The sequence below is a fragment of the Ipomoea nil genome, unplaced genomic scaffold, assembly GCF_001879475.1.
Source record: "Ipomoea nil cultivar Tokyo-kokei standard unplaced genomic scaffold, Asagao_1.1 scaffold2957, whole genome shotgun sequence".
NCBI classification, from domain to species: domain Eukaryota; kingdom Viridiplantae; phylum Streptophyta; class Magnoliopsida; order Solanales; family Convolvulaceae; genus Ipomoea; species Ipomoea nil.
Window position 1 is genome coordinate 2,825,134 of NW_017619385.1, and position 13,697 is coordinate 2,838,830.

The 13,697-nt window shown below is 30.5% G+C and overlaps 1 protein-coding gene across 1 annotated transcript; it reads right to left on the reverse strand.

The window, feature by feature from the left end:
• Positions 1 to 3,091: 3,091 nt before the first annotated feature.
• LOC109162857 (histone deacetylase 5) lies at positions 3,092 to 10,274 on the reverse strand. Its single transcript, XM_019311568.1, has 14 exons — positions 9,963 to 10,274; positions 9,313 to 9,514; positions 8,390 to 8,536; positions 8,151 to 8,263; positions 7,687 to 7,898; positions 7,423 to 7,487; positions 7,051 to 7,221; positions 6,784 to 6,870; positions 6,278 to 6,401; positions 6,078 to 6,199; positions 5,408 to 5,598; positions 5,117 to 5,246; positions 3,842 to 3,906; positions 3,092 to 3,520 (listed from the first exon to the last, which is right to left on the reverse strand). Exons 1-14 carry the CDS (start codon positions 10,118 to 10,120, stop codon positions 3,355 to 3,357), a joined length of 1,953 nt encoding a protein of 650 aa, XP_019167113.1. The 5' UTR covers positions 10,121 to 10,274; the 3' UTR covers positions 3,092 to 3,354.
• Positions 10,275 to 13,697: the final 3,423 nt, after the last annotated feature.

Here is a 13,697-nt window from a genome sequence, read left to right on the forward strand (position 1 = left end):
CTTAGGTTCGAACCTCATCCTAATCAGAGTTGGCATAATTGTTAAATATATACTCGAATATGTTAAAATATACGGAGTATTAAATAAATAAATACAATATAAAATTTAACATAAACTTTGGTCAAATAATTAGCCCGACTAAATAACATTCAAAGTTGAGCATCAAAGATTATAAATCATGAACATTGAAAATCATTTTCTTGCATTAAAAAAAAAAAAAAAACAAAAACAAATTTAAGTTAAGTTTTTTTTTTTTTTCCGTTTAATTAATCTTCGTTTGATTATTTAAAACAAAACTCAATATTTCAATTATGCTTTTTGCATTATTGAAACGATTTAGGTCATTATGGTATTAATTTTTTTGTATGTCTTTTTATAACGCTACAATTGTACATTACTTTACAAATATTATACTATTATTTTTTTATCGGACAAAATTGTTCTTACATCATTGTCAAACCTGCGCGACCTAATTACAATGTTGTTGATCAGAAATACAATTACACCTGGGGTCCAAAACTATAGGACAATTTTCCAAATAATTGACAATGTTACATCTCACTAGCTCAAATTGAAAAAGTTTACACGTCATTTTTAGAATTTTGTCAATATATAAAAGCTTCTAAAAAAATTTGTAAGTTAATTTTTATTATATCATTATAATAATATCTATTGTAACAATATATTTTGAATTATTTATTATCATCATCTATTGACAGCAATTGTTATAATTTTTATTGACAAACTCCCAAAATAATTTGTTTCAACAACGAATGTAAATTAAAAAAATCAATGACTTTAATGTTGTTGATGAAAAGTATGTACGCCACTTTATTACTCTTATTAAATTAAATAAATTGGTAGCTACAACAAAAAATAATACATATGCATTTAATTGATTTAGAATTAGATGTCTATACTGTTACTATTAAAAAATATATATTCATCATAAAAATTTAAAAAGAAATATAATTTTATTAATTATATTATATTTATTTTCTACAACCTTCAAAAAATATATATTTATTTTTTACAATTCAAAATTTCCTTACCTTCAATTCAAATTCATTAAATAATTATCTTCACTACATTGCTCATTATCTTTATTTTACATTATATTGTAATTAAATATCAAAGTTATAATACAAAATATGCTATATATTTATTTACTAAGTATTTTATAGAAATATAATAAATATTAATATTTTGTTCAATACTTTCACATGATAATATATGACACACATCTCACAACACAAAAAATATGTAGGGAAAAATTACCACTACCAAATATCAATCTGCACTTGTAAGATAAAGAGTTCATAGTACAACTAAGATCTCAGTAATATACACAGTAAGGAAAATCTAAAACTTCCAACATCATAATCTCATTGCATGATGATGCCCTTTATGCTACCACCAGTAACCCAATTGCACATGACATACTACCAATAAAAAAAGAGAGGACATGACATGTACTGAAGATGAAGACAATAATAATGCTACCCAAAAGAGAATTAAGAAGACTTAGAGAAATTTAAACCAAAAGTAGTATTTATTTAGACTATCGCTTTTAGACTAGCGTTATTACAAAGTTGCAAACATTTATTTTAGTGACAATTATAATCTTCATATATTATCTTGCATTTATATATTTTAAACAAATTCAACATTCAATTACCTATACAAGAACATCTCCTATATAATATTGCATTAATATACTTTGAAGTACTTATTTAAAAATAATTATTGGGCATTATCTCATTCGCGCGATGTGCGTAAAAAAAAAAAATAGTTTAATTTAATAAGAGTAAAATAGGGTACTAATTATGCCATCTTTGATTGGGATGAGGTTTGAACCTAAGACTTTTCTTATTGAAATTAATGAGTAAGTTAACGGTGAACTAACGGAAATTAACATAAAAGATAATATTTAACGGGAAAGTTAACGGATAATCATATAATTAATGATAAATTAAGAAATCTCAAGGAAAAATTAAAATCTGATCAATCTGAGACATTCATTTGATTAAAAAATTTGACCGTCATTTTTTCTATCCATTATAGACCTAACTCTCTTTGTCTCTTATTAGTATAGTAGATACAACCGACTGCAGCCTATTGTATAGTACGTATATATACATATGATGTATTATGGTGCTCCCAAGAATTGGGGGCCCTGTGCAATGACCCTGGGCAAACATGCACATGGCCGACCCTATAAACATATAACTCATGGAAAAAATGTGATATTTTCCATTGATTAAATAATGTATAAGTTTATATTTATTAGTGTAAATGTACTAGTTTATTAAATTTAAAAAGGTCAAAAGTTTAAGGGTTATAAAGTTAAAAAATTAAAACTTCACCAAAAAAAAAAAAAAAAAAAAAAAACAAACAAACAAACAAACAAACAAAAAAATTGTCCGAACCAATAAGCCCAAGAACCCAATAAAACTAGCCTAAAACCAAACAGATTGGCCTGATTAGCTTCCCTACAGTCATAAGGCAAATAATATTTCCATTGTATTATTACTAAAATAATGAATTATGCTTATTTGAATTTTATTACAAGTCCATTTGATTTCACAAATTAACATGTAGATGAATATTTAAAATGTTAAATGAGGATTACATTTTAATTTGACCATATATTATCACATTTGGTTATAATGAAAATGAGAAAAAAAAAATAATAAGAGAACACATACAAAGTTTGAGAAGGAATGGGCATGGTTGACAACCATCCTACACATGGCCATCATGAATGTCTACCATGCTATCATAATCAATGACTTCTGTTTCACTTCACTTGATACAACCAAAATAAAGGACATACTACCCGCACCGACTTAGCTCACTAATTCAATAAATAATATTTGGAAAAAAAAATCAAAAATCAAAATTCAACAATGATAGTGTAAAAGTTATACACAAAGTAGGTAGATCTCTTGTGTGCACCAACATTTACTCATGTCTACTGAACCGTCCGCTAAATTATCGTAATTTACATCCTCCCAAATGCTGTGTCAAACTGAGATATAAAGGGCCTTCGGTATTGGAGATATTCAACATTGAGAAAGAATAAACAGCATACTGGAGAAATGAATTAAAAGAAAGTCAAGAACTTAACAAAAAACACCATGTAAAGAAGTGTTCATGATTAACACATTACATACACCATATACTAGAATGATGCTACACATCTTCTGAAGAGGAAAGAAGTACTGAGGGAGTACAAACCCCATTTCTTTAGGTCTACAAAAACAATTTGTTCCAATACATTCATTGATTAACACCAGGGGAGGGCCACAACTAGAATTGCTACGACTTTACAAAAAATCAACCAACTTCAAGTCACAATGGTCTGGTATATGCATCCTGTATGTACGCTGAGGCCTGCTCTTCTGAGAGCTGCTTCCCTTCCACCAATCCTTTGATCAGGACATCGGCATAGGCTTTGGGAGGTGCACGGATGGGAAACTTACCCGATTTGAAGCTATCAGCATCTGACGAGGTACACCTGCGTGACAAGAAATTGAAGATTAGAGAACCAAATGGACGGGTTAAGTTAACCAGCTTGGTTGGCATGAGTGGCCGTGCACTCTCATCCCTTAAGAGAGGGCGGGAGTTCGAACCCCCTCTTATATGTAAAAAACCAATCTGGCCAGCACTTTGCCCCTTAATTGGGCCAGCCCGGTGCGAATGGGGATTAGTCTGAGTATGGTACGGGCTTAAAGGTGCCTTAAACAATTAGGGCCTGCTCAGGACACTTCATGGCCTAACCAAAAAAAAAAAGGGCGGGTTAAGTTTGAGGTGGATGTAAAAAGGTAAGTATGCTTACGTCATTGTTAGGATTGGGATTCCATCTTCCTTCCCCAGGTAAAGAACATTGTGGTACCAGCCTCCCTACATGAAATATAAGCAGCATCCGTGACATTAGAGGAATAGTGTTGAAACAAATATCTCGATTAGGTCAAATACAATGCTCGATCTATTAAAAAAAATTATTGCAAACAGCATATGAATTCTAAACCGATATTGCATACTTAGAAAAAGAAAGGATACTGTTGCCATTTTCTGAAAGACTGATTGCAATGGCAATACTGCATATACAATCCATTGATAATATCCCCAAATATAATACAATACTCTTGGAATACAACAAAATTGGCCTTAAAGTAACCAATTGTAAAGTAAAAAACATATTGACAACCAAAAAAATTGGTTATTATAACTTTTCAAAATAAAGCAAAACATATTTCTAAACACCTAAAAATTGTAATTTCAAAAATGATACTTCCTCTAATCCTCTATCCCATTTAACCTGTCTAGTTTACTGTTCATTGGCCAAACCAACTCACTTTTTTGTTTGCTTTTTTTTTTTAGTATTTTCTTATAATTTTTAAATTTGGCTGCTTTTGTTTAATAGTACTTTTCATGTAGTTTCTAAATATATAAATTTTAAACACTAATACTAAAGTAAATATTATGAAAAATAAATTTGTAAATAACTTGAGTCAAGCCTCGTTCACCGAACTGGATACATAAAATGGGACAATACATTAGTTTTCATGTGTTTTATAATTTTTTTCTTGTAATTCTTTTGAGTTATTAATAATTATGCACAATGCAATTAATTTAGAGAAGGTAAAATTTTGAAGAAAAATCAATATTTTCCTCGACTAAAAAATTAAGTGTCTAGTTAGAATAAACATTTATGATTTTATATTTACTCATGCCACCATGCTCTGCTTCAACTTAAAGCTTAGGTTATAAGTGAAGATACACATATATATTTGTCCATAATTCAAAAGATAAGCATAATTACGTCTGAAACTTCAAAAGCAAAGTAGTCTTTTCAGCAATTATTGTAATATACTAGTATTAGAGCGGTTAAAGTGTAAATTCTTTTGTATTTACGGTGATAAAAGAGTTAATATTTATGTGTTCAAGGGAATCGAAGTGCAATGAATTCTTCAAACTAATTTTGAACCTTATATTCAGTCAGCTAACATTACATACAAGTGAAGGAATACTAACTGGTATTTATAAAAAAAAAAAAAAAAAAAAAAAAAAGTGGTAACACAAAGATGATGCACTTGACTACAATGTGTACCTTTACAGCCTCCACTGAGATGGCTTTTTCATTTTCAATAGAGTGTAAAGCAGTCAAATCAAATAAAGGAGCTCTCATGTCATAGTTTGGATCATTTTCCTGAAGTAAAATATCATTGAACTGATCAAGCCTGTGATAATGAATAACAGGAAAAAATTAGTTTCAAATGATGATTAAGGAATACTTCCTATTTATTTTCACAAATTAACATGTGAGGTGTGATACTTTCAGATAACTAATCAGTTAACTTACAAATACATTAAGATTAAAATAGAAGATAGAATAGCATACGTGATTCTATAGAGGCATGTGTAAGCTTTGTCCTGAGTGCTTTCAGGATCAAGAAAAGCAACACCCCCATGGCCCCATGTAACCGTATGATCACGACCAAAAAACAACCGATGGGGGATAGTCTTCCATATGATCTCCTTTGGCAGGCTTTTGTCCATTGCACCAGCACATAGTTTTTGCATTCCTTCAACCTGGACATAATTTTACAATTAGGAAATGCTCAAATGCATACAGAATGTTAAAATAATCATATAAAACATTAAAAAATAATTAAATAAATACTCTACAGTAATCTATATTGAGTTAAGAAAGTTTAAAAAATTGCTTTAAAATATCATCTATGGTAATCTCTTATGGACTTTAATTTCCATAAAATGATGGACATTTAACTTGCAGAAACAATAGAAATGAGAGGTTTAAGTATGCAATTGGTCCTTGAACATTTTAAAAATGTTCATTTCAGTCATTGTACAATTAAATTGGCCAATTTAATCCTTATACATTAAAATTAAAAGGTGATGATTAAAAGCAATAGTGAACTCTAATAATTGCAAGTTTGCAACACTATTAGATCTGCTTAAGTTTCACAAATGTGGTTTACTAACTTAACTTTGAATGAGCTGATGTTCTACAGATAATTTGTATGTCCATCAAAAAGAAAAAGATATACCTTTCCACCTTCAATATAGCAGCGCAATCTTGGAAAATACATATTTGATCCAAAAGTGGCATACCAAACCCCTATCTTTTGAAGTTCTGATCGCCAAGTGGAAGAAACACCAATGGCTTGGTCTGCATTATAAAACAAAAGTCAGACAAACAAAAGAGCAATCTTTTGTAATGGGATTTGATAGCATTTGCTTTCTTTACCAGCAGCGTCCTCATTAACTCTCAGGCTCGAAAGTGGTACTATCACATTATCAATGACCTTGTCAAGATCTTCTGCTACTGTATGTGCACCGCTATCTTCATCTTCAGAATCTGAGCTAATGATCTGCACCAAAAGGATTGCAATGTCAAATGGTTGAAATAATATATGTAATTTGATAGTGAAAAGCTGAATGAAACTAAGAACAGAAGGAATTACAAAGCAACAATTTTAGGGAAATAAAGTTAGGTTTACTGTTCTGTATGATTCTATTTTTATTGATTTGAAGTTTTGAACGGACAATATATTCTGATAGAATTAATGCAACTTCTTTTTTAGAAGCCAAATAACTATGAGCCTATTCATCCTCACAGGCACAATTTCCACATTATCATGGTTTTCAGTTTTTAATTGACTAGAAACTATGGAGTAACAGTTCTAGTTTCAAGAAAAAAATTCAATCCCATCAACATGGTAACAAAAAAAAATAATAAAACAGAATTCTCACATGAACATAAGGTGCTCTTTCGCTGGTTACTTTGTCAGCTAACTTCTCCGATAGTGTCGGCCAAAATGCACTTAATTCTTCACGGACCTGAAGATATTTTGTTTATGCACCATTGATTGAGGTAAATCAGTGACTCATTACATATACAATCTCAGTATCAATAGAGTAGCTATTATACTGTATAGTGTACAGAACCAACAAAACAGTTAGTCATGCAATAATATAAAATCGCGGGCTATTTGCCAAGGAATAAAGTAATCTTCTTACATTTTGAATTACTTTCCATGTGGATTCAAATGGATAAGCCTCCGACGACCCGGGAATAGGCTTTTGTTGCAACAATACTTCAACACATGCTTGGGCCGACTTCGCTATAGAGTCAAGGTTATATCCCCCTTCAAGTGCCAAAACAATCTTCCCTCCAGCAAACTCCATTAACTAGAGATGGGAGATTTATGCAAATAAGTTTACTTTGGTGCTTGAAAGAAGAGAATAACTATGTAACAGGAAAAAATAAAGAGTTTACATCATACATACATCAGTGAATAAACTAGAATGAGAAATGGATAAATCAAGGGAACAAAGATTCATCAACAAAAGAATTCACCTATTGATATTTACAAGGACTTGTCTACTTACCTTGCTCAACATTACTGAGTACCCATATGGACTAATTCGACATCCACCGAGAGGATCACCAACAGCTGTTTGTAGCATTGCATCAAGTTTATAACTCATTGTTATAAAAAATACAATTATTGGCAAGCAAATCATGGCTACATAAAAATAATGGAATGACAACTAGACAAAACGAAGTGAGGGGGCTAACATAAATAACGAAATTAACACATAATAATATGATATGAAATACTGGACAAAATAACTCCAGCTTTCTATGCTAACCAGCATCAAATCCAGCAGAGACAATAACCATGTCAGGACAGAACTGTTTGGCCACAGGAATTAATATATGGTCCCAAACTGCAAGATAGTCTGCATCACCACAACGGCCATTCTCCCAAGGCACATTTATGTTATATCCTGCTCCTAACCCTTCCCCAGTCATCACATGGGATCCATCACCACCAGCTGGATAGAAACTCCCATACTCATACCTGTGACAAACAATTGGGATGAGAAATTTTCTAAATTGATCTTTAGTATCTAAAGAATAAAGGCCAGATAAAATGAAAAAGTTGTCCTACACTCCTACTTGAAGGAGGAGACAAGGACCAATGCATTCTGATCAAACTTATTATCTTGTTAACTTAGGCCATTTCTATGAAAACTACATGATACATGTAGTTGGAACAAAATTAAAAATTAAAAATAGGTATAAAAAAAAACAAATGAACTAGATTAAATACCTATGAACAGAAAAGAAAAGTACACGGGGATCCTTCCAAAATGATTTTTGAGTACCATTTCCATGGTGAACATCCCAATCAACAATTAAAATTTTGTTAATGCCCAAATCTTTCTGCAATTTAACAAGTCAATATGAAGTTAATGCATGAAGAACTATGAAAATGTGAGTCTTTAACAAAAAGATCTGATAGAAAAATGTTTCAGTGATCTTAAGTTGCATAATGAAATTTGCTCTCACTCGTTCATTCAATAAGTAACTTGTTGCAATAGCAACATTATTGTACAGGCAAAATCCCATGGGTTCATTCTTCTCTGCATGATGTCCAGGAGGCCTTACAATAGCAAAGGCAGAATCAAGTTCTCCATTGGCAACTTTCTCAGCAGCCTGCATTCAGAGATTCCAACAAACTGGCTTTTAAGAGATTCTAACAGTTTTTTTTTCTTGGTTGGGACATCAATACAAAGTATAATAGCAGCATCAGCAGTAACAGTGACTGCAAGAGTCAAAAATAAATTATCATACTGATAATTCCGGAAGAAAATGCAGGAAATAAGAAGCTAACAGAAAGTGCCAGTTCACAAAGTCATGTTGCCATTGACTACACAAAAGTAATGGATACAAGTTCTCTATTTTTCTGCTTAAGAGTCTCAACTTCTTATTCAATTGAAAGTCACAAGCTCCTCATAGATCATTAAATTATGAGTAAGATAGGAATCATTATGTTGGTTAGTAACATTTGGCTGTAGTTGAATTGCAATTCAGTGGATGCCTCAATTACATTGTTTGGTTGGAGGGAATTGCAATTCCACAGAATTGCAATTCAATGAATTTGAGAAAGGAAAAATATATGAAATGACATTACTACCCTTGGTTGTTATTACTATTATTATTACACAAGAGTATTTTAATCTTTATACCACTTATTTCCTTCTCAATTCCAATAGTTCTATTTCTCCCTACCAAACAACGTAATTTGAATTCCTACTTTATTCCCACCTCATTCTTTTCCCACCGAATTACAATTCCTTTCCCCATAATTCCTTCCTTCCAACCAAACACCCCGGGGGAAATGCTAAAACATAAGTGTCCGTACACTGCCACCTATTTGGGCAGAAAGCAATTGAGAAATTCAAACACACTACCAAATACACCATTCATACCTCTATGACAGAACCAGCAGCAAGATAAGCAGATTCTGATGACCCTTGATTGAAATATATGGAATTAAACTGAGCAGCAATCGAATTCCTTCGTGAATCTAACTTTGCAGAACTTATACTTTTAATCAAGTCAATGTGAAATTTGGTATGAACTAGAGCTATATGTTTATCCTCAGCTTCTTTTGCATCCAAGATTACACATCTAGAAATGAAATGAAATAAAGATCAATATCAAACCAAAATGTCTAAAATCATTCCCGCCTAAAATTTTCAGCTTTAGCATTAGCAACCAAAAGAAAAACCAGGGAAAATATTCAAATACAAGTTAGAGATGATACAATAAAGGCAAAATAAAAGCAATAAAGTAAACGAATTGTTAGCAACTTTGTCCTAGAATGGGGGAAAACTTTTCTTTTTTTCGACATTAAACTTCAACTCCCGCCTATGATATACAATTATGCCCAAAAAAAAAAACACGGAACACAAATGCAACTAAAGATTGATAGCCTCTCCTTCTAGGTAGGCATGCCAAAGTCCTTGTTTTTGTTAGAGAATAAAACCCATAGTTCGTGAACACAAAAAGCAGCTTAATAGCATCACAGACTTTAGTGGATGAAGTAATAAAACCCATAAGTTGAACGATAAAGTACCTCTTAGCGATGCCGGAAGATTGGAGGCGGTTCCAGATGACACGAATTCGGTCCGGTTTTTCGGGGTGGTCCTCGTCGTCGGGGGTTGTGTGCTTACACATTCGGTCGTCGTATATGAGGCCCACGCGCCGGTCACAGGAATCGGTGTTGGAGCCCATGGATTCCTGATCTTTGAACACTTCACTGCGCTCTGCCGCCCTGCCGGTGAGATTCTGAGTTCGAATTGAAAAGAATCGAAGGTTTATAAAGTGTAGTGTACTGGAGAAAAGTCTTCAGTGTATGAGACCGATCATTTTCCAATGTGCCAAATTATTCTTTTGTGGTTCAATTATGGTTCAAAATCACATGCTTTAAAAAAATTGGTTCAAAATCACATCATAATGAAGATGCATGGCAATGTTATTGTGATGCAAGATATAAAAGTCTTTTATATTGAAAATATAGGACTGATAAGATTTTAGATGTAATAAATGAATAAAATATAATTTATTGGTGTTTCATAAACAAAACAATTACACATTATTAAAGATTTCTTTCTAAATTATATTTTGAGTATTGTTTAAAAAATCTCTAAATTCTCCACAAATTAAGACTTTAAGACCGTCAGAATTACTCATTCTAGAAACTGCTACATATAATTGGTCATTAAAATGCAATGATCTAATCATTTCTTTTCTATTTTAGTCAATTATAGATTATTTTTTATTTTCAGTCAATTATCAATATTAATTACCTTTTTCAATTAATATAATTTCTGTTCATTTTTCCATTTTTCATTTCCAGACAATTATTTATTGATATTTATTTCTTTTTTCAATTTACCTAATTTATATTCCATTTTTAATTGATGATGAAAGAATATTATTGTGAAATATTTTTGTTTCATTCTTCTACTATGTACTATTGTGTGGGCGGGAAATCAAGTAAATATGATTTTGTTTTTAATTATAGTATAGATATAGATTATGCTAATTATGGCGTTTGTTTAACTATGAACGTAATATATGTATAATTAATTTTTTTTAATTGTGTCCATAATGTGTACCATTAATTTCCTTATTTGATTAGATAAAATTTATATTATGACAAGTATACAAAATATATTAATAAAAGTATAATGTGTTAATTAATTTATTAATTATCATAATTATTAAGATTTTATTAAAAATAATCATTAACATAATTTTATATATGTAATAATCTGTGAATAGGAATAATTTGCATAATTGTATAGACGTAACAAATAAAATCGTCTCATTGTTTCTTAAAATTCTAGTAAAATAATTAATTGATATTATTTGAAGTAAAATAAAAAATAAAAAAAAATAAAATAAAATAAAAAGGTCTCATTGTTCCTTACAATTATAGTAAAATAATTAATTAACAAGCAGCATAATGAAAATATATTTTCTACTCCAATGCATATCTTTCATTTCACCATACTCCCCTCTTGATATACTTCTCAGCTTGAATTTAACTTTGTTATTTCTTCTTGATTCTTAATTCTTCTAAATAATTCAAATATAATCCTCTTTGACCTAAGACACATTGAAAGATCATACAACTTTATAAACCCAAAGGTAGATCCATCCTAAAAAATTACATAATTAAAAAAAAAAAAAAACTTAATTCAAAATTAAAGTAATTCAATAACCATACACTACATCCATCATAAATTAACCTCATTGCAAAAATAAAAATAAATTACTAATAAATTAACAACAATACTAATTGATCATAATAATAATTATATTCCCATGAAAATACAGTATCTACGCACCCACACAATATATATATATATATATATATATATATATATATATATATATATATTAAATTCTACCCAACCCATTTCGACCCAGCTTCATCTCTGTCATTTCATTTTCACTTAGCTTCCTCCTCTCGCTTTTCAGAACTCTCTCTGCCTCCCATTTTAAACAGCACACTCTGACCAGCTAAGCCGACACAGCTTCAAATTAAAGGAAATCCCTCAAATACATTATGGAGGTGAAGTCAGTATCGCAAAGACCTAAATCAGAACAAAAAAAGACCGGACAATGTAGCTATACGTGGCCGGCGACATCCATAGCTTAAACTTCGTTCCATGTAAAATATCTTCATTCTAGATGGTTTCATTGTGTTCTTCGAACACAAAATGCCAATTTAAATGCTTACATCCAAACCCTAAGACTTTCTACTGCAGATCGAAATAACCCTAGGCATCAAAGATGAATTTAAGATAAAATTAAGCAGTTTGCAGTTCTGTATTTCAACATGCACACAACTTTAAGGTTCAAAAAAATCATTCTGCGGCGTATAAAGAAATGATCTACTTAATTTGCAGATCCTAGGATACGAAAATCATCCTGCGGTGTATAAAATCATTCAACGGTGTACAAAATGTGCACCACTATGTTTGGGTTGAGCTGAAACATGCCTCAAAATGCAAAATTTTGTGTAAATTTTACTTGGGTTTTCTTTAAGACTTTCCATTTTGTGGATGTTGTCATATTTTTTTTGCATGTGGAGCTAGGTTTGGTTTATGTCTAGGATTTAGCTTCTCTCTCAGCTGGGTATTTTGGATCCATGAAGCTAACTTTCATTCACTGTACACATTTTTATGACTTAATACAGGGTTTTGGGTTTTGATTTTTCTGTATTGGACAAATTTGTGTAAAGATAGTGGCTTTGAATCCTTTGATACTTGTATTTAATGTGTGTTTACAGATAGTGGCATAAGTCCTTTTCTTTAATAGTTCTTCACAGTTCATCATTTTCGGTCAGTTTTTGTGAAAAACAATAAGTTTCTCTTTGTAAGTTGCTTACAAATTGCACCTGAATCTGGTTTAGCATGTAGGAAAAGATGGGAAGTGTGATAAAATGGAAGTTTGTAGCTAGCAATCCTGATTGAAAGTAATGTACACCAAATGTAATCAACTTTCACTTTGCAAATGTATACATAGCCTCATTTGGTTCATGATTTATATTTAGAAATAAGGTGTATATATGTGTTTTGTAAATTTTATTGTATTTTGATTATTTCTGGTTGACAATATGATGCAAAAATTCATTGTAACAATTAGTTTTTGTCAATTAAATATTTATTTCTTTGCCTTTATTTTGTTATGATATGAACTTATTTATTTTTTAACTACTTTTAGGCTTTGTTATATCGCTTTAAAAACATTTTTTAAATTATTTTTATCTAAATCTTAGCAGCAAACTTAAATATATTTTTTTTTTGTATTTTAATTATTTCTCGTTGAGAATATGATGGTAAGATTCATTGTAACAATTAGTTTTTGTCAATTAAATATTTATTTCTTTGCTTTTATTTTCTTATGATATGAACTTATTTAGTTTTTAACTACTTGTAAAGCTCCATTATATTGCTTTGAAGACATTTTTAAAATGTTTTTTTTTTTTTAAATCTAAATCTTAGTAGCAAACTTAAAGATTTTTTGTTCCTTTATTTTTTATTTTTTTTTTCAAAAAAAAAAAAAAAAAAAAAAAAAACTCTCTAAGTTTAATATTGGTATAGTTGAAATTCTGTCATGTTTGATACATTCAGACATGTATTTTTGGTTAGTGTAATTCTAAGAGTTAGAGAGTTATTCTGCATATAAGTAAATTTTAAGATCATTGCATTTTTTTTTTTTTGAAAACCAACTAAAAAATGATTGTATTAATGAATCAAAGCTGCAATCGAGCCTGGAGGGATAGAATCCCAATACA

Excerpts from the sequence above, each read along its gene's own strand:
- LOC109162857 (XM_019311568.1), bottom strand. The coding sequence starts at position 10,120 with ATGGGCTCCAACACCGATTCCTGTGACCGGCGCGTGGGCCTCATATAC. Across the intron at positions 5,599-6,077 it reads GCTATATTGAAGGTGGAAAG|GTTGAAGGAATGCAAAAACT; the intron begins GTATATCTTTTT and ends AATTATGTCCAG. Across the intron at positions 3,907-5,116 it reads TCTCAGTGGAGGCTGTAAAG|GGAGGCTGGTACCACAATGT; the intron begins GTACACATTGTA and ends TATTTCATGTAG.